Here is a 21,648-nt window from a genome sequence, read left to right on the forward strand (position 1 = left end):
AGTGGCAGCCTGGCAGTGCTGGGACTTGAACCCCTGACCTTCTGAGCAGTAACCCAGAGCCTTAACCGCCAAGCCACCACTGCCCCCTGTTTAATAGCACATTAAAGGTACGTAAAGGTGACATAAAGGTACGTTCATTGAAATATAAAAATTAATCGACATATATACACACACACACATATATATATATACATATATATATATATATATACATATATATATATATATACATATATATATATATATATACATATATATATATATATATATACACATACATACATACATACATACATACACACACACACACACACACACACACACACACACACACACACACACACACACACATATATATATATATATACACACACTGCTAACTGTGTATATTTAATTGCATTTCCGGGGAAGCACTTCATCAACTCATTCTCAATTCTGATTGGTCAGAAGTTGTTGATTACTTTTCCATAACAGCAACTCTTACAGCAATGCATGCTGTAATTCAAATCATTAATGCGTTCATTCTAATACCTTATCATAACAACTTACCCATGGGCTTGTATGACAGATGCTGCGTATAGTATACACTGATTTAGAAATGTGTGTAATTTTCTGTGAGGACACGTATATTTATTGGAAGGAGTCTCCAGTGTCAGCGCTTTCTAAAAGTCCGAGGAAAAACTGTAACTTTAAGTTTTGGATTGTGGCTGTTATAATGTAAGCGATAACAGGTGCCAAGTTCTTGGCACCTGTTATCGTTATGACATTATGTTATGACATTATGTCGTTATGACATACCTGTTAATGTTATGACATTAAATGGCACCTTTTTTTTTTTTAAACTAAGCAAAATTGCTGTGTTATAAGAGGAATGAAACACTTTGGGGTGTGCTGTTTTTGGAAAACAATCCACTTCAGGGTGGTTACAGTAACTTTAAGTAAACCTTAAGAAAGACAGAAAGTGTTTAGATACGGCTTTGATGCACAAACCCCCCTGGAAGTGAACCCCTTCAGTTTCTAAGTAGTAAGAGGAATCAGTGAACATGAAAATGGTACCATCTTATGCAAACATTTTCGAATTTGTTAATCAAAAGTGTTTCAAACGATCTTTACTGGACAGAAACACTTAGTTATCATATTCAGCCCAACCCTGGAGTAGATGTGGGGTATCACACACCCTGTTAAAAGCGTATAAAATCACAAGCCTTGAAGAATCACTGATGTTTATTGCTTTTATTACATGAGATTTGATTAGCTGCACATCAGGGGAAACCACGGCTAATTACATATCTGATAGCATTGCTATCATAGTTATTGCTATGGCAGCAATGAAGACAGGAAGCTTAAGAACAAATCATCTCCACTCTCTGGACTTTAGCACCTAATGGGATGTTATTTACAGTAGCAGAAGTACCTGGTTTGCACCAACTTATATTCTTTATATATTTTTATATATTCTACATTGCATTTCTTTCTAGTTCTGTTCGTTGTTTTTATTTCTAGATACACATAAAATAGTAGAACGCTATCATTCTGTAACTTTGTAAATTATTTGCAGAAAGTTGTAAACCGTCACAACGGAAGAATCGCTCGTAAATTGGAGTTTTATTGCCCTCTAGAGGTTCAGGTAAAAATTACAATTGTATTTGTTTGTTTGCCCACAGATTGTTTTTTTCCCCACAAGTTTCTCTTGAATTGTGTTGAACATTTCTTCGCTAACCCTGTCCAGGGTGTACCCCGCCTTGTGCCCGATGCTCCCTGGGATTGGCTCCAGGTTTCCCCGCGACCCTGAAGAAGGAGTAAGCGGTTGAAGATGGATGGATGGATGGATTTCTTCGCTATACACTTTTATGGAAGAAGTTCAGTAAGTATCCCCCACACAGGTGTTCCAGGTAGAACCCGGTTTAGGAACTAATCTCCACAGTACCCGTATGGAACACCTTTTTCAGTGTCTAAATGTTGTCCGTTTATTTAGTTTCTCCTAAATTCCCATCCTTCACCTTTGAACCACACAACGTTCCTCAGCCAACTACAAATACAGACTTCCTTGCCCATATAAGGACTTCCTTAACCTTTAAAGCCGCTTACTTCCCGTGCCATGTGCCTTCTAATCTCTTGAGATAATAATGAGACCTTTGGGGCTTTGCCCACTCTTATTATCTCATGTGCTAGACCTCGAACATTAGAAATCACCCAGAAACCAGAATAAAACAGCGTGCAATGACGGAAAAGCATGGTGAAACATTGTGCGTTTATTTATGATTTTGCTTTGGCTCTTAACAGAAAAAAAAAAGAAAAAAAAAAGGAGTAATGTTTGTATAGTAAAGTATTTGCCTCTGTAGGTTGAAAAGGTTCCCATTCTGTGATGAAAAGGCAGCTAACTTAGAAAACCTCTTAAAATCTCTTTTTGACCTTCAACATTTGACCTTCATACATTGAATACAATACAACATTCCCTTGAGGTTTGACTCAAAGTTTGTGCAGAGGCAAATACAGCAATCCTCAAATCCACTTCAAACACATGTCACTGAGCTGATCATTTGTAGGCAGAAATATTCTGGATGCGGGGTCTACACCATGCTTTTATCCACGAAGCGTCCACAGTCCTGCCCGTCTTGTTTTCTTTTCCTTCATGAAACCAAGGAGCTGATTTGTAGCTCAGCTCGAGTGGATATAAAAAGTCTACACACCCCTGTTAAAATGGCAGTTTTTGATTATGTAGACCAAAAGAAACCAAGATAAATCATGTCTGAACTTTTTTCCCAACTTTCCTGTGATACAGAAACCAACGAAATTCAAGTGTAAAACAAACAGGAAGAAAAAAAATGAATGAAAAAACTTTTTTAGAGGGGTGTGTAGACTTTTTATATCCGCTGTGGGAAAAAAACATTGGTGCAACACCAAAGTAAGTGCTACTAGAAAGAAGTACATCTTTCACATCCCACGTCCTTTCCCCTTCTGTGAATCAACTTATCAATTATTGGCGTTTAGTCTGAACGCTAGTCTCAGCTAGAGTCCTGGCCTTTTTTTCTCTCTCTCTTCTTTTTTTCTGTTAGATTGAGTGAGGCTTAAAAGAACTGTACTCTATTTTCAAAAGCACAGCTTCAGACTTCATCCTAGAGTAATACTATTGAGTACACACCAAGCAAAATACAAGATGGGGGCAAGCATATTGTAGCACTCACTTGTCTGGTAGGTTTGGTTTAAAAAATAAAATAATAATCAAATATTTGTTCACTGCTGATAATATTGTTTCTGTAAATTTTGCAAGCATTTTTTCCCCTGTCTATTGGAATGAAATGGATAATAAACTGAAAAACTGGTTTAATGTTATCAAACTTCCCCAGTTGGACTGAGCTCGGTGTTTCTGTCAGAAGATGGCGCTGTTCTGCAGCTTTGTGCACTACAATAAAGGATCACCTGGTTTCTTATGTACTGTTGAATTCATTTAAAAAAAAATTAAACCTCTATTATTTTACCCAATTAGCCAATTAACATCATGTGCTGTGTGTTAACGAGCTGTGCATGGATGTTGGTTTTTCAGTCTTGTTAAAAATGTTCTCCTTGACATTGTTCTTCTACATGCTTAAAGTTAAAGCAGATGCGAGACAAACATTGTGCACAAGGCACACACACACACTCCAGTCACCGTGATGACCAAATCAGCTGCCTCCTGCAGGGATAGGAAGTGTCGGCTCGCGTAGGTTTGAGCGATCACCATGGCTCGAGTGACTCTCGAGGGTCGTTCCTGATTTGCTGCAGTGTCCGAGTCGCTTCCTCTGACTCGGCTGAGGCGGGGTGATTCACTTTGTTCGGGTGATGATTGGTTAGGAATACTGCGTGGAAGAGCTGCTGCACAGTAGCGGGCTGAAGGAACGAACGAACACATGCGTTTCAATCAAATTCAAATGAAATGTCTAACTACACAGGGAATTTAAGGTAGCAAAGAGCTTACCGAGCGCACTTTGTGTTACGACGGCGAGCACGAACATGACGAGGGTGGTGAGGGTCAGTGCGAGGTAGACGGTGCTGTGTGTGAAGCTGCACCACGTTCTGGCCACACGCAGTCCAAACAGAGCCAGAGAGCATGGACTCATTTCCTCTCCCTTACCCTCCAGCTCCCGGCATCTAGACAAGAGACGCAAAACGTCACGTGTTTTCCATAAATGCACTCACGCTCTACGCATAACTACGCATACTGTAGAATCTCACGTAGAGGTACTCTTGTAATCAATACTTGTGCTTTTACTGGATCAGATGAGAACGGATTTTAAGTCTCAGGTTCCTCTGAAAGTTCGTAATAAGCCACTACTGCCTTCAGTGTGCTCAAGAAGCCTAGATTTCTGAAAAACGTATTTAAGCATAATAGCGTCTGCCAAGCTAACAGCCGATGAGTCGCATCATTCTTATCATACCATCACTGAGACCTTGTGATATAATGCTTAACACTAATAGCTTCATTGTTGATAGAGGTTTGTTTTTAGCCTCCCGGTTGCTCCAAAGTTCCAGGAGAAAACTGAGAAATCGCACAGTTCCTGCACATTTATGTGTAGACAAAAGTAGACAGCGGTATATAAACTCCCCACCTGAGCAACAGTTTCTCCACTGCGGCACTCTTGTCCAGCTGAGGCGCAGTCGAGATCTTCATTTGTTCCAGTACATGTGCGGGGATGTCGTGCCCTTCATCAGTCAAAACTGCCAGGTTGTACATGCCCTAGAAGGTTAAAGACAACGTCGTCAGACTATAAGATCCATCCATTCATTTTCCAACACCCAACCCCCAGCCCCGGAGGTGCGAGGCAAACGTGCGAACCACAAGTGCCAGACATCAAAATGAAGTTTTTCATATTTGTTTGTCCAGATTTGCAGAGCCAGCTTCATTTGGGAGAAAACCCAAAATCTATTGGCATGTCTAACGGAGCTGTGAGGAAACCGGAAAAACTCAAGCGAAACCCATGTAGACACGGGGAGAACATGTGACACGCCACCACAGACTATTTTCATGCTAGCATCATATCATCCAAAGCATTTTTTAAAAAAATGTTTCATTACATTTCCTCTGATTCAAGAGGGAACGTTCTTTCTAATAGAGTACAATTTTCAACCAATTGTACGCGATAGTTTGTGTGTGTGTGTGTGTGTGCACTACCTGAGCACTTCCTCTCAGTGCTGCTCTGCTGTACAGTGCTATAGCCTTTTCCATGTCACCTACTACAATGTAGTGGTCTCCCATCTTCAGCAGACCTGAGAGAGAGAGAGAGAGAGAGAGAGAGAGAGAGAGAAAGCAGAGTCAGCACTAAGTATGGAATAAAACACTTAAGTGCATGCTGTTCTAGAAAAATAATCAATGACCGGATGGTGTGATCGAGTGGAGTTACTGTTACCACCCTGCGAGTGTTTTATTCCTCCTATACCACAATAATTCATCAAACAATTACCTAATTTTCAATTTATTAAAGAAGAACCTCTCGTGCTTTTTATCCATTTATAGTTGCGTTTATTGTTGTTGAACATCCACATGACCAGTTGGTTCCCGTTATTACTTATCACTTACAAAGACAATATATGCAACTAATGTTAAACGTCTCCTTACACAAAACTTTCTTTGATAATAATAACATGTCTTATGAGCTGTTGCTATAGAAACGTTAATGTATAAACAGCCAGAATTACTGTTGTTCTAGAAATCTTCTGACCAATCAGAATCAACAGCACAGTGGTATAAATCGATATTAAGTACTAACTAGCCATATTCTTTAGCGGTGAGTGTATGCAAATGATCTCGTCAGATGCGTACCTGATTCGTACGGAGCGTGGTTATAGGTGGAGTAATTATGATACCTCCACTGGCAGGTAGAATCGTGCTCCATCACCTACCACGAACAAGAATAAAGTTTAGCTCAATGATATCATCATTATCTTACCTACAGTGTTTCCTGTTATTTCCAGCCATAAATGCAAAATATAGGGCTGTGGTCATAAGGCTCGTTCATGGACCCAAGTTCTATTGGTGTAAAATGTTCTAATGAAATTGTACAGATAGTTTGCTCACAAATTGGTGAAGCCTTTTTTCTTAAACTGTTTGGGGCGAGCTGAGATTTTGGGACAAATTACCAGGATGAATTCGCAATAGTTGGCACGAGAAAGACACGTTTTCCCTGGATGACTACATGACGATTAAAGGGCTAATTCACCCAAAGATGAAAATTCTGTCATCATTTGCTCACCCTCGTCTCGATCCAAACCTGTATGCATTTCCTTCTTCTGCGGAACACAAAAGAAAATATTTTTGAAGAACGCTGATAACCAAACCGTTTTGACGCCCATTGACTTCCGTTGTATGGACAAAAAACAAACACACAATGAGACGTTTCTCAAAATATCTTATTTTACGTTCTACATAAGAAAGTCAGTCGTACAGTTTTGGAACAAAATGAGGATGAGTAAATAATGACAGAATTTCCATTTTTGGGTGGACTATCCCTTTAAATAAGCGAGCCCCATTTTCAGCATGTAAGGAAAATATCATCTTTGCGTTTGTTCGTATTAGGTGTTCAGAGATTAGTTTTATACTGAGACAGAGGATAAGAATTTGGATTAATGAATCAAATAACGAAAAGAAAAGACAAACAAAAATGTCTAACAAAGAAAAATGAAAAGCAAAGCATACTGGAGCATGGAAAGCAGCAGTGTGTTATTTGACACTAAGCTTTCTAAAGCTGCACAGTTTGTTCTTTAGGATTACGGAAACTGACAAACCTACAAGTCATATGATCTGGTTTCTCCGTTTCACAAAGCAAGTGACGCTATAGCAGTTTTAGTGAGCTTTTTTTCCCCCAAGATGAGCAACAATTAACTGCGATACTGCGGAACCCATGTCAGGCCTCGAGGGTCCGTAAATGTGCTTCCAGTCTCAGAGCCAGATCTTTTGAATGCTATACATTGCTGTCTTAATAATAAGGGAACACACCCAGCATGGAAATACGATAGTCCCATCGGGACCCGATGCTTAAAATAAAATACACTGAAGTGGAACTGCAGAGTTACCTCACAGAGGTGTGCGGCGTTGATCTGCGCCACGACAAAGCCGGTTTCGGCGAGCACCGCGTATTTCAACAAAGCCTCATCCCTTTACAGACAAAACACGCATTATATACAGTACACACACATACACACACACACATAATGGAGTGATATGGTCTGGTGAGTCATAAGAGTGATGAAAGCTTCAATTCAGTTTGGAAGAAAAAAAAACGCTGTAGGATTATGACTAAAAGCAGAAGAGAGGTGAAAAGGAAGATAAATGATCGTGGGTGTTACCATGAGCCGTGCTGGAATGCTTTCAGAGCGTCTCGGACGGTGAAGCCCAGGTGGCCGTTCTTCTCGCTGATCAGCTTCAGCAGACTTGAACATGGAAATGAACAGGGTTCAAAAGTCAGATATGAGCAAAACTTTGAAATGAATCAGAGGAAAAAGGGCGGTTCACATATGCACCCGTTTATAACAGCTGACCTAGAAGACATTTTGTTTTTTCCATAGGTTCATCTGATTTGCACCAGAGCGCGCTTGAATTCTTGACTCAGAGGATTCAACTGTCAGATTGAACTGACTTGTTCTAATGGATGTTATCGTTTCTATAGTAACAGCTCCTTTACTGTACATGGGAAAGTCTTCAGGAGTTTTTTGATAAGTCACGAGGGAACGACTACAACAGGATGACATTCCACAACATTAAATGTAACTATAAACGGATAAAATGTACAGTGTGGTGTTTTAAGTGTAATCTTTTGAAAAGTCGCTGTGGTGTAAGAGGAATAAAACACTTTGGGACGTGCTGTAGTGGTAATTGTCTTGCTGATTTCTTTCCTGTAAACAGCATGGCCACGAGTGTTTTATTCCTTAGTCGGTTCTCATTTCAGAGAAGCTGCACCTAGCGTGTAAACGTACGTCACGGCTTTCTCTGGATCTCTGCGCACGCCCGGTAAGTGTCCTTGAGAGAGAGACGACGCGGCCTCCACGGCGCCGTCTGCATGACCCAGCTCACCCGCCTTCAGGAAACACTGAAACGCAGCTGTCTGAAACGCACAATGTACATCACTACATCTGAGACAGAGCACACACACACACACACGCTGAGAGAGATGGCCGGGATTTGGTTTGATGGTGAAAGCTGCGGGATTAGCCTTTAGTTGGTATAAAATGATTTTAAATCTTTGTAAACATGAAACAAAAATAATCACTCCCAAATTCCCTTTACACTCCCACCTATGCATTTTACATTCCTTGCTAAGTAATTAAACAACATGAACATTGAAATGCATGTGTACGTGTGTGTGTGTGTGTGTGTGTGTGTGTGTGTGTGTTATTTCTAAAAACTACCTTGTTGTTAGAAACCGCTCTGCATTTGTTTTTTTTGTAACACTGTTGTACCAAAATGTTCACGCGCCTACCTCGTTCTTGCCCGATGAGTCCGGGATGGCGCCGTTCAGGTGATACACACCCAGGTTAAACATGCCTTCTCGACTGCCGTTACGAGCAGCCAGGACAAAGTAGTATGCAGCCTTTGTGTTGTTTTTTCCCATGGTGCCGTGGTACCAGCCGAGAGCATTCAGAGCGTCCGCGTAGCCCTGAGAAATACACAAATACACATGTATACACGTATGCACGCACACACATGGTATACAGCATACAAATCGTACTACGGAGTAACTATTGTGAATTATTCAGTCATTACAGATCATTTAACATGTAGGTTAAACAGTTATGAGAGGAAGGATTGTAAATCCGGACGTTTCCAAACATTAATCGATCAGATAGTGATGCGAAACTAATGGCTTATAGGTTATGAATATTAAAAAAAGTACACACTTATTTAATCAGTCTTCACGAAAGCATAAGATAATTCTAAATTCAAAAAGTTAGATTTGGCATCCACGTGTAACCACGCCTTTTCTTACCATGTCAGCTGCCTTCTTCAGGAGTTTTAATGCCAGGGTTTGGTTCTTCTTCCCTCCAATTCCCTGATAAACAGCAACCGGTACAGTATGACACCCTGCCTACATCTGAATGAACTGAGCACACACACGTTACCGACTGCATGTCTACCCATCCCAGTCCCCTGACTTCAAACCCATAGAACACCTGTGGGGTGAACTGAAGGGGAGAGTCCTCGCAATTTGAAGGATATTCAGAGATTTCGTATGGAGGAACGGTCTCAGATCCCTTGCCATGTATCCTCATCAGGCATTATAGGAGAAGACTCAGAGCTGATATCTTTGCAAAGGGAGGTAGTACAAAGTATTGACTAAAAGGGTGCCCATAATTGTTGCACAAAGATTATTTTTTGGACAAACCTGTGTTGTGTTTGCAATTGTTTGATAGCCATGAGTCATGAGCAGAGTATTTTTGTGCTTTTTTTTAAACAAAAGATCAAAAGGTTAAACAATAAAGACAATTTTTCACAGCCTTCTTTGCTCATATTTACCAGGAGTACCAATATTATTGGAGATCCCTGTATCTCTATTTCATAACTCAGTAGAACTTTGTCACTTGCTTTTACTGAAGTGATGAAAGAATGTACAGAGGATTGTTGTTGCTAAATGATTCAGATGATACCAATAAAAATACCAAACAGAGTTGTGACTAAAGTTCCTGCTGGTGCCAGTATTACTGGAGGGCACTGTACCTTAGTTTTCAAATTATAATATCATATATAATAAAGTATTTTATTTGTACATATATCTATCTATCTATCTATCTATCTGTCTGTCTGTCTGTCTATCTATCTATCTGCCTATCTGTCTGTCTGTCTATCTATCTGTCTGTCTATCTGTCTGTCTCTATCTGTCTGTCTGTTCGTCTATCTATCTATCTAGCTGTCTGTCTATCTATCTATCTATGTGTCTGTGTATCTATGTGTCTGTCTATCTATCTATTTATCTATTTATCTATCTGTCTGTCTGTCTGTCTGTCTATCTATCTCTCTGTCTGTCTGTCTATCTCTCTGTCTGTCTGTCTCTGTCTATCTATCTCTCTGTCTGTCTATCTATCTATCTTATAATACTGTTTGTATACAAATTGAATGACAGACCTGCCAACCTCAAGCAGGAATAATGCATAGCCCCCGAGGAGTAAAAACATGAAAACAGTAAAAAAGACAAACCAAAACACCAAATGTGTCAAAATGTAAAAATGTAAAAAGTCAAAAATGCCAGAAGAAGAAGCTTTTGCCGTTTTTAAGTGATAACTCATAGCAGCGTACTCTGATGTTAGGAAAGGTTAGCACGCTTAAAAATGTATGAGTGTGATGCGTGAGTGTGATGATTTACACATGCTAGTACAATGTTAACCCGTTAGCTACTGTACAAACTTACTTGTTATCTAAAGTAGCTGACTGGTCTTAGCTGACTGAATACACTTGGGTTTGCTTTACACAGTTGCACATGTCTATAAATAATAATACAAACAACACAAAACACCTACTAAAGGTACACTTCCCCTACGATGAGTGTTTAAACAGCACACTGACCTTCAGCAGCAGGATGCTGTAGTCATACATGGCTACAGCGTCCGTCATCTGCATTGCGCTCCTGGCGTACCAACTTAGAGCTGTGCTGATGTCCTTCCTCATGCCATTACTGCCGTAGAATGACATCCGCGCCAGGGTTTTCTATCACACGAACACACCAGAAACAACTCTGAGTCACAACAACGTAAATAGAATTCTACAACGCAATGCAGTGAATTAAAAGCAGGTGAAAAGAAACGACTGTGTTGGTGTGTGAACAGTGCACCTGGGACTCGATGTCTCCTCTCTCGGCCTGGTGTATGAGAAACTGTATGATGTCATCGGACTCGCCCGCTTGCATCTGAAGGTCCTTCGGGTTGGTTAAGCGCACATGCTCAATGAGGGCTTGCTGGATATGAACAGGTCTCTAGATCAGCTGTGGTCATGATTCGACTCAGAAATGTAATATCTTTTATTTCAGTTTATTCTATACATGTTACAGATCCGTAAAATGAGGTCTGAGGTAAGAACTGTACACGGAACAGAACGATAGATTGTGTTATGATTTATCTTAGACTGATCTTTCAATTTCTTTATCTTGTTTTGTATTCCTAAAGTGTTGAATAAAGTCAAATTTAATGTTAATGTTAATGTTTATTTAGATGGTGCCTCATAAAAAATATATATATATAAAAATAAAAGCCATATATTAATGTTTTAGTGTCAAGCTCATTTCCACATTTGTTTCTCCATATACTGGATTATATCTTATGTTCTAGATCACTGGTGTCAAACATCCGGCCCATGGCTTTGAGACAACAGATCTAATCTGGCCCACCAAATGAATTTATAAATTCTACAACCCTGATTCCAAAAAAGTTGGGACGCTGTGTAAAATGTAAATAAATGTCAATAAAAACAGAACGCGACAATTTGCAAATCTCATAAACCCGTATGTTCTTCACAATAGAACGTAGAAATCACATGAAATGTTTAAACTGAGGAAATGTACCACTTCAAGGAAAAAATAAGGTCATTTCGAATTTGATCACCTCAACACGTCTCAAAAAAGTTGGGACGGGGGGCAACAAAAGGCTGGAAACGTAAGTGTTACTTGGAATTGGGGTCGTGACCGTACAAATCTGTTTGTGCGTAAAAAAATTAACTTTCAGATAAACGGCGATAAACGAACACATTTATCAGGAGTTGTTGATGTGTTATTGGTCCGGCCGACTTGACATTAGACTAACTGTAACGTTATACGGTCCATTCCGTAAAATGTGCTTGGCACCCCTGCTAAAGAAAAGAGTATTCAGTAGTCTCGAAGCAATGCCATTTAAAAACCCGGTAACGTTTAGTTGGCACTCTGGTTTCATCCCAGATTCTTTACAGACGTCAAAACGAATGTAGGAATCCCTGGAAACTGACTGAAATTATACTGTCTTCACATTTGGTTAAGCAAAATCTGTTCGGCTCACACCATGGTTCGCATCTGAAAGCTGGTTTGCATGCATTCTTTCAGGCGCCCTGTCAAAACGAAGTCAGGCATGGCCTGAAGTTTTTACATACTGAAAAACGGAAAGTTTTTACATACTGAAAAGTCTTTCAGGACCTTTGGGAAATGGTGACAGGAAATTGCAGAGTAACAAAGTTTGAAAACGTTTCGATGTCTATCCTGGGAACACTGGGTGTGACACGTGAACACATCCTGGATTCATTACCATCTTAGGTGCTAGTTGTCTAATGGACATATTGACATGTTTTTGGAAGTAGGTGGAAACCAGAGAACCCAGAGGAAACCAATGAAGACACAGGGAGAACTTGTGGAACTCTGAGCTCCAGATCAAACGTTAATGTGCACCACCATCACACCTATTTGACTTACATGCCTTGAAATTTGTATTGATGTAAAGGAAAAAGTATGGAAAAAATATTTGTTCTTTTACTTGTAAAATTCTTATATTTCAAGGTGGAATTAAAAAGAATTTAACTTCCATAGCCATCAGGTCCTAAATACCAAGTTATTAAAGAGAAATGATTATAGTTTGGGTCTCGGAAGTGTATACTGATGACACTAATTGAGATCTCACCTCCGAGTCCTGGACTTTATTGTGGTCGATGATGGTCTGCTTTCCCATGTTGGCGTAGTAGCCGTAAGCCATGTCCAGGTCCTTAGGGAAGCCGTCCAGACCCTGCATGTGCTTGTAGCCCAAATGCAACAGAGCCAGACGCTCATCTCGTACTCCGCCCATCAGGCTGTACACGTGTCCCTGTGGTCACGGAGCACATTTGACTCACAATATTCACAAGCACATTTGCTTCAAGTAGCATGGCTATACTTTATACCAAAAGAGTATGAGTCTGGTTGCTGAACCGACTTGTCCGTATGGCAACTGCGAATAAAAAAAAATCAAATGGCCTGGACACAAAGAGTACGTAGCGTACGTTTGAACTTTTATCTAATAAATCTATCCCCAATGTTCATATACTTGTGATGTTTTATCAACTATACACACAGGACATCTATCCAATGTTCTACACTCCGTGTCCGATCTGGTGCCGCTACCTTCTCCTGGTCCGCTGGCACTCCGAGCCCGGAAAGGTGTAAAGTGGCGAGCATGAGAGACGCCTGATGATGACCCCAACAGGAGCACAGCTGCAGCAGCTCTACTAGCGAGGTATCGATGTCTCCCAAACCGGCATCAGCTAACCTCTTTACCACGTCTTGGTAGAGGCGCTGTCCAAAGAGTGACGCTTTCTTGCTGCTCCATGGGCCTAGAGGAGGACAAGGCATCAGTGTATACCCACGCATTACAGAAAATGCCAGAAAAATGTGGTAATGGTAATAGTAACTACTAAATTATTACATATGTAAATTGAACTTAACCAGCATGTGTGCTCTAAACTAATAACACAGATACCTGACATCAGTTCTTCCTCATGCCTTCTCAGTGTCTTCAGTGCAGCACGGTATTTCATCTGATGATCCCAGGACCACGTCTGCATGCACCTAGTCTGGCCGAACGTCCTCCTCGACAGCTCGTAATATGACACACACACATCTGAAAGAGTACAGAAGTACAGACACCATCAATATCCACCCAGTGATTTACAGTCTCTCCATCTCGTTGAGTATGAACAGCTAATCCTGAAATTAAAAATCTAGATCTAAAGACGTTTTAAAATTTTAAGTTTTGCTGTAGCTTCTGATGACGTCATGGCAGTTAATGGGTAATTAAGTTAAAGATGAATAACTGAATAAGAAACTAGGAGCTGGAAAGTTGAAGAACAGGTGAAGATTGGAAAAATGGTGTCTGGTTTCTATCCAGTGTGCCCACTGTAGCCTCTGATTCTTGTTCTTGGGATGCTTTTCTGCTCACTACGGATGTAAAGAGTAGAGGTCGACTGATTGATTGGCTTTGCCGGTTACTCGGCACCGAGAACTACCAGATGTCTGAAAAAATCCACACTGATAGTTTTTCCCGGTTTGCGTGCCTCTAGAGACAAAATAAAAACTATCACTGCCACTTTTTGTTGTGTTATTTGAAGTGGTTTTTTTAATTCATTTTGGACGTCTCTATTTTAATGTGTTGTTTGGAGTGTTACTTTTTGGTTCAGTTTGGATGTATATATTTTATTTACTTTAACATATATTAATATTCATATATGTATTTCATTTTTAAAACGTACAGTACATTTCCATGGTATAGTCAGTACTGTTTATTTTTGTAATAAAGTTCAGCAGTATTTTACTTAGAGTGTTATGTTTTCATTCAGTATCAATTTTAAAAACTATCGGTCGATTAATCGGTTATCGGCAAGTAGGTACCGTCCGACTTAGTTATCGATATCGGTAAAATGTACTATCGGTCGACCTTTAGTAAAGTGTGGCTAGTTGAGTTACTGTAGCCTTCCTGTCTACTTGAACTGTTCTGGCTGTTTTCTTCTGACCTTGCTAGTCGAGGCGTTTTTTGCTCGCGGAACTGGATGTTTTTTGTTTTTCGTACCATTCTAGAGTGTAAACTCTTGAGACTGTTATGTGTGAAAACCCCAGGAGAGCTGCAGTTTCCGAAATACCCAAACCAGCACGTCTGGCACCAACAACCATGCCAAATCACCGAGATGTCTTATGTTTAATGTGAACATTAACCGAAGCTCTTGATTTGTATCTGCATGATTTTACACATTGCACTGCTTCCAAATGACAGGTTAAATGTGCAGGTGGATTGGTGTTCCTAATAAAATGGACGACGAGGGTAGGCATCTATAAAAAGCATTTACCGTTGGCAAGACTGGCTCTGCTGTCTTGTAGAGCTTTTACGTAGGCTTCAGTGATCTGTTTAAGGTCCTCACAATGTCTGTGGGCTTCGTTCAGTTCCTGAAGTGTTCTCTCTGGAGTCAGAGGGTTCACCACCTTCACAAGCAAAATCACATTACAGAACGGCGTCATGTAGCCGAGGCACTCGGTACTTTAAAAAAACCCCAAAAAAACCCCAAAAAAACAGAAGTGCACACATGCAATATAATTGGTACGTCCTAAAGAAGTAACATTAGCTAGGCTAGCTGGCTTTGTAAACACTGAAATAAACTAATGCTAACTCCAACAGCAGCTATTTCATTTTACTAGCTGTCTAAGTTTGCTAATATGCTATCTAATTTAAATTAAAACCGACCTATTGTAAGCTAACTGAAATTAGGCTATTATATAAAGCAGCCATGGTTGATTGCAGGCTAGCTAATATTAAGCTAGCTAACACACTAGTTGGCAAGATCGTTAAAGTAACTTGTAATTTAATCCAAGAAACAGCAAGAAGAGAAAAAAGTTATCATAGTTTAATTAATAAAAAGCTAGTTAATATAAGGTTAACTTACACTGATGTAACCACAGAGGCAGGCCAGGCCAACCATTTTTTAAATTAAAACCACTAGGCGGGCTTACTAGCAAAGCTAGATAACATTAGGCTAACTATTACAATACGTAACTAGGAGGTGAGGCCGCTAAACTGAATGAACTCTAAGTTTGAAGCAAAGTTCGGCTAACACGAGATGAGATTAAGCGCTGTAAGAGTGGTTCATGCTCACCGTGTCAGAACCTAAGCGGTAGTATTTAACTGGTCCAACATAACCTTGAATTCCTGGCATGTAGATGCTGCCACCGATCACAAAGAATCCTGAAGTGTCATTGTACAGAACAGTATCCTGAAAACTGGAACATGTTACACAGATTTTCATAAAGATGCTACTTTATGCCGGCTTCACATAATATCTCATAATGTCCCAATGTAGTCAATCAGCCAAGACAATAGCTGGTGTTTAGTTCTGCACTGGACTGACAAGGCTAATGTGGATAACGAGTACATGAAGCTTATCTCGCCAAAATCCTTTCCATAAAAACATGCTCAAATCTTCATACGCGTGCATTTAAACATCACTGTCAATCTATGGAATGTAGCACAATAGCAGAAATAGTCCATATTTATCTATTTAAGCTCAGCTATATGGAAATATATTACCATTTACATCACTTTCGCCTTGGAGCTCCAGTGGAAAGCCAGCAACATTCACACTAGCAAGCAACAAGTTGCTCATGTCGCTCATAGATTTTTCCTTGTAGTTTTTGTAGATTCGTACTAGCTTCTTGGAAGATTTGCAAAACTAGCTAACTTTACCATTCACCAGAAGCAGCACTGATCTTTGCTACTTCCTTCCAAGCTTTAGTTTCCTTCCTAATGTCCTAATATTACGCATTTACAAGATATAAGAGGTCACGTTATATGTTACAGCAATCCCTGGTACATAATAGCAAACTCTCATTTTAAATCAGAACTACGATACAAAGTTCACACTGCCTAACTCATATGTATAATTTACCTAAAGCTCCTTGATCTGGATTCTCCAAGCAATTAAACTTGTGCGAAACCAACCAACCTGGAGACACGTTTCAAAACATTCACAGCCTCTCGTCTCAGTTATGTTAATAATTTAACGAGTGGTTATACAACACTAATCACAACCAGGAAGCCGCGTTGATGGAAACCATCGTCCGTACTATGCTGTACGCATGTAAAGCGCGAGCATAACACACTACAACAAACCAGGATATCATTCTAATAGTGCTAATCTACTCTAGTATATTTTGTTTATTTATTTATTTATTTATTTACCTACCTGTAACTGGCTTCCATGAGGCTATCTTCTAAGTTGGCCTGCGTGATTATGAGCTTCGCCTGGAGAGAAAATTTCAACATGATCTGAGGTGTCATATTTCTTCATATCTCCACGTGTGCGCACACGTCCACGTGATCAAGAGAATTCCCAAGCATGGGACGGATGTTTGTGAGTGTATCTCCACAATCACTGTTTATACTGCTAACACTTGAGATAAGGATAAGTATTTGTTTTCTGATTGCAGTTTTCCTTAGCAGTGAACGTTACACATGGGTCTGGTTATGAGAAATACGAGTTTTAAGAAATTCTGTGATTCATTGAGTCGTTGTGATCGTCTTTTGTGTATCAAAACGTGTTACATAACGAAGGAAGATTTTGTGAAGCAGATGTTAGGACAACATGTTAGTGGCCTCGCACCTCCAGGGTTGCTCAGTGTTCTCGCTGTGCTTATAGGGATTCCTCCGGGTACTCCGGTTTCCTCCCCCAGTCCATAGACATGCACTGTAGGCTGATTGGCATCTCTAAATTGTGAATTCGTGTGCGATTGTGCCCTGTGATGGGGTTGGCACCCCCGCCTTGTGCCCCGAGTCCCCTAGGATAAGCTTCAGGCTCCCCGTGACCCTGTGTAGGATAAGCAGTATGGAAAACGGATGGATTGACGGATGCTTCTGAACCATGGAAACCATGGACCGGTCACAATGCATATGCAAATAATATGCAAATTGTCTGCTTGTGTGATGTAAAAAAAAAAGGTTTAAATCTGAACAGTGTGTAAAAATAGTGCAGTGAAAACTAACAGTGAAAACCCTTCAACCCTTTCCCACCAAGTGCTACGATCACTGTAGAAAAAGTTTGAGCACCTCTGAGGTCTGGACGAAGAGGTCCACACGGATCCAGGTCCAGAGAGGGAGATCTGTGTGAGCTGTGAACGCCTGTTCCAGTCCAGAGGTCAAACGCACCTGCACCATGATGCTGCCTTCACATGACACACACAAGCAAACACAGAGGGGGTTCAGTACATCCAGCAGACGTGCCTCTGGAGAAAGCTGAGGTAAAGAGAATTTGTTAAATCCGCCCTGGTCTGACACTTTTCATCATCATGGCCGAGACCAACCTGCATTTTCATAGGAAACGTTCATTTGACTGACAAAAACAAAAGAGGAACGCTGTGAACTTGTGTTACTGTGTGTGAAAATGTATTTTACAGTTTGGAAGCCAGCAAACAATCAGATTGAAACCTTTGAGATTCTGAAGCATGCGGCCAGAAAAGTGTACAAAAGCATCGAATATAGCTAATTAGAAAGGATTTTGAGTTCTTTTACGTTCCCATGGTTGTAGAGGTGTCTGGATCAGGAAATCGAGCTGGGCTCTATGCTTACAATTAGGTAGAAACACTCATGGCCCTAAGTTGTGAATTTAGCAGGAACAAAAATTTCAGTTAATGACTAACATTAAATGGATAATTTCGCAAAAATTAAAAAAAAACAAAAAAAACAATACCACAATCCTACATTTGCCGTGTAGCCAATGCGTTCATTAATGCATCTTCTTGAAATGACTAATGTGTTCAGATTTTGAGAAACAGAACCATCTACAGTAAGTTTGTTAGAAGATATCACAGACCAAAATATTTGGTCAGCATTCGTTTTGGGAATGGACTGGGAGTGGGATTAATAAAGAACATCTTCTGGGTTGAGTGAAGGACATCAGATCACTCACATGCTTTAGCAGTGAGGTAATGCCACAGAGAAGTCACCTGTGTTAGTCAGCAATAGGAGAGGAGTTGCGTATTTCCTGTGCTCGTTCACGTGCTTGATGATGCCGCAGAGCTTTTCCTCGCACCAGTTTAGCAAATACAACCACACCGACACGGTCAGTCTGCAAAACAGCAGTGACGGGTAAGATTAATGGTGAGAAGACTTTTAGGGAACTTGAGAACTTGGTGAACTTCATTTTCATTCTACCAAATTAATGTTTGTGTACAAGGAGCACTTGATGGCCTTACCTGGGTTTCTCTAGAGCACGCAGCCTCGCAATCGCCAGCTCTCTGTTGGCGAAGTCTGGAAACGTCCGGATGATTCCATATTTCTCTCCAGTGCTCGCAAAAGGGAACGTCAGGAGTCTCACTATGTCTGCAACGTCATCGGACGATTAATCGCTTTAGTTACAGAGTGCTGATGTAAACCATTTTGGATTCTAAAAAGGTCTGTCTATATATCAGAAACCAGATAAGCCATTTTAAATCATATTATGGAATTGCGGGTGTGTCATCGAGTCTCTATATAGAAATGAGAGCAGCCCTGAGTGGGCGTGTCTTGAAAGCCATAGATGGGAATGTGAGCGTATATCCATATTTAAGAGTTCATAATGGATGTCATTGAAATCAATGGAAGCTGGATCAAAAACATCAACCGTGAACCATTTTGGATTTTTAAAAAATGCACCAGAATCAAATATATAATTCTTCCAAAAAGCCTGCCATATATGGAAATTTGGGCATGTCGTTGAGTCCCTTTATGGAAATGAGAGCAGCTCTGAGTGGGCATGTCTTGAAAGGCATAGATGAGCATGTCTCCTGAAGAGCCCGTATATAAACATCTTCAAGTAACTGGACTGGTAATGTTAAACAGTTATCCAGAGAAACATTAAAAAACACCTGGTGTCTACTCGGAAATGTTAGAACTCAAAGACACGCCCACCGGTCTGCAATTTGCATTAATCGTTTCCCCCACACTCACACACACCAATTATAAAATTGACAGCCATGTAATAATTCGTTTGTACTCAAACTTGCTATTTAATGTCTAGAAACTTAATTTGATTGGTTAACGTAGGAAGGAACTCACCTGACTCAGGAGAGCACTTCTCTATTCTGTCCTTGGTCTGATTCCACGTCAGCTCCGCCCCCCACGCAATGCAGCCGCTCGGTGATTTGGCCGGACGTTCCGAGGGTGGAACCATCTGCAGAGTTTTAAACAATCTCACCACGGATCGCTCGTACTGACCGACTCCGACATGACTGCTATTGCTTTCTGCTCCATCCAGATGCACCAGCCATGCTCTCAGCGTCACGTCATGAGCTTCCACTGTCCGCCTGAAGAAATAGTCTCTCTTATACACCACAGCAGGAGGGAAAGTCAGCTGAACCGTCCTTGTTCTAGTTTGATTTAGTTGCTTGACATGAGTCCATGATCTCCTAAAGGTCACAAGTCCGTCCGTTTTTGTTGTGGAAAGCACAATCTCGATCCCCACTCTGCAGGCCCTGGAGCAAGTGTATGACACCTGCACAGTGGAGTTGGCTGTGACGGTGTCAGGGGCCGAGTCAAGGTGAAGAAAGTCACCGTAAAGGCTCCTTTGCAAAGTTGACATGGTGGTACTTGTGGTGAAGTGGCACTGAATCTTGAATAAAACACATTTACAGAATTAACAATGCGAGTGCTTATTATCCATTTATTGTTACATTTAATAACAAGAGCAGCGCTGCTACTCTTCATGTGACCCATTTTTTTCTCAGAGTATACTAATATTAATTTGTTTTCATTCATTCTGCATTAGTAAACAAATCAGATATTAAAAGGACAACTGTCCTGTATCGTAGGGAGCATTAGAAGCTTTCTGTCACACAGATCACTTCACAGAGCGCTATTATTTTAAATCAGGGTTGTGGGTTCGATTCCCACCACAGCCCATGATCTCCCCATGTTTCAGGGGTTTCTGCCAAGTACTCCGGTTTCCTCCCCCACCGGCAACGATGCCCTTGTGTCATGTCCATGTAGTGCATTTGCCTCACACCTTCAGGGTTGAGGGTTCGATTCCCACGACAGCCCATGCTCTCCACATGCCTCAGGGGTTTCCTCCAGGTACTCCGGTTTCCTCCCCCACCGGCGACGATGCCCTCGCGTCATGCCCACTTAAACTGAGCGATGCAGCGGCGCTTTAGTCTTTTAGCCTGTCCAGCTCTCTCATCTGTGCGTCCAACGTTCTTCCTAACATCTCGTATGTCTCTAACCAACCAAGCCGAATCTTTGGCGTAACTCGGTGTGACTACGCCGTACATCTGCGTTGCATCCTGGGACTTTCTGGCCCAATGATTTCGCCACTACGTTGAAAGTTATTTAAAAACGGTGAGTGAAAAAATAAGGTTGTCGCTCTTGTTTATTTGTTCTTGTTGTTTTTTTTAAAAGAAGATAACAGCAAAGCATGAGTGTTATGCTTTGTTGAAATATTTCCTCCTGTTAACTGCCACTGTACCAGGCAACAGATTTCCAACAGAATCACTACTGTAAATATTCAAGAGACATATTTAATACATTTAATGCGTTTCAGTGTCGAGTTTTCCTTTAAGTTTCGATGTTAAAATGCTTCAAACTAGAATTACATTGAAAGTCGTTTGTTTTGACTGCGTAATAACTGTTTAGTTACGAGTTTCAAAGTTATTTCAAGCGTTGAGTGTTTCAAGCAGCAACAAAAAAAACAGGAACTTTTGTGCGTTTCATCTTTATCCTGTGCACCAGGAAATGCTTTCTAAGCCATTCTCTTCAGATAATGAAAGAATAACTTGTCCAAACAGCTAAAACACAAGCAGGCTGTATTAAATACAGGTGAAAGGGTTCATTTTCTTTTTCTTACCACTGACAGTACCGCAGCGCAAACCGTCAGTTTGCTGAAGAAGCCTGGACTTGTAGAAACTTTCATCTTGTCACGTTGTAACTCATCGGTCGGATCCGAAGCAGTTTCGAGTTGTAACTCGAAGGAATTGTAGGATAAATAAAAAGAAAATAAATAAACCGGAAAGTACTGCAACAGGAAATAACTTCAGGACATTTGTTTACTGGTGACTTGTCACTCTTCCGTATGTATGACAGACGCAGGTGGAGCAGGTTGCACCTGCTGCCACTGATGCCCGTGTCGACTCACTTCACTGAATCGATTCTTTCGAACTCAAGTGAATCGAACCGCTGATTCATCAGTCA

At 40.7% G+C, this 21,648-nt stretch overlaps 1 protein-coding gene across 1 annotated transcript; it reads right to left on the reverse strand.

The window, feature by feature from the left end:
• Window positions 1-2,231: 2,231 nt before the first annotated feature.
• On the reverse strand, window positions 2,232-21,582 carry LOC128619570 (protein sel-1 homolog 3). The gene is made up of 23 exons (XM_053643825.1): window positions 21,305-21,582; window positions 19,522-20,074; window positions 18,681-18,807; window positions 18,432-18,553; window positions 17,536-17,651; window positions 16,676-16,734; window positions 15,590-15,713; window positions 14,789-14,921; window positions 13,429-13,569; window positions 13,074-13,282; window positions 12,598-12,777; window positions 10,794-10,916; window positions 10,529-10,669; window positions 8,958-9,020; window positions 8,451-8,627; window positions 7,948-8,075; window positions 7,321-7,404; window positions 7,048-7,129; window positions 5,798-5,873; window positions 5,150-5,244; window positions 4,587-4,714; window positions 3,956-4,128; window positions 2,232-3,867 (listed from the first exon to the last, which is right to left on the reverse strand). Exons 1-23 carry the CDS (start codon window positions 21,368-21,370, stop codon window positions 3,593-3,595), a joined length of 3,375 nt encoding a protein of 1,124 aa, XP_053499800.1. The 5' UTR covers window positions 21,371-21,582; the 3' UTR covers window positions 2,232-3,592.
• Between the last annotated feature and the right edge of the window lie 66 nt (window positions 21,583-21,648).

Source organism: Ictalurus furcatus, chromosome 15, assembly GCF_023375685.1.
Source record: "Ictalurus furcatus strain D&B chromosome 15, Billie_1.0, whole genome shotgun sequence".
NCBI lineage: Eukaryota > Metazoa > Chordata > Actinopteri > Siluriformes > Ictaluridae > Ictalurus > Ictalurus furcatus.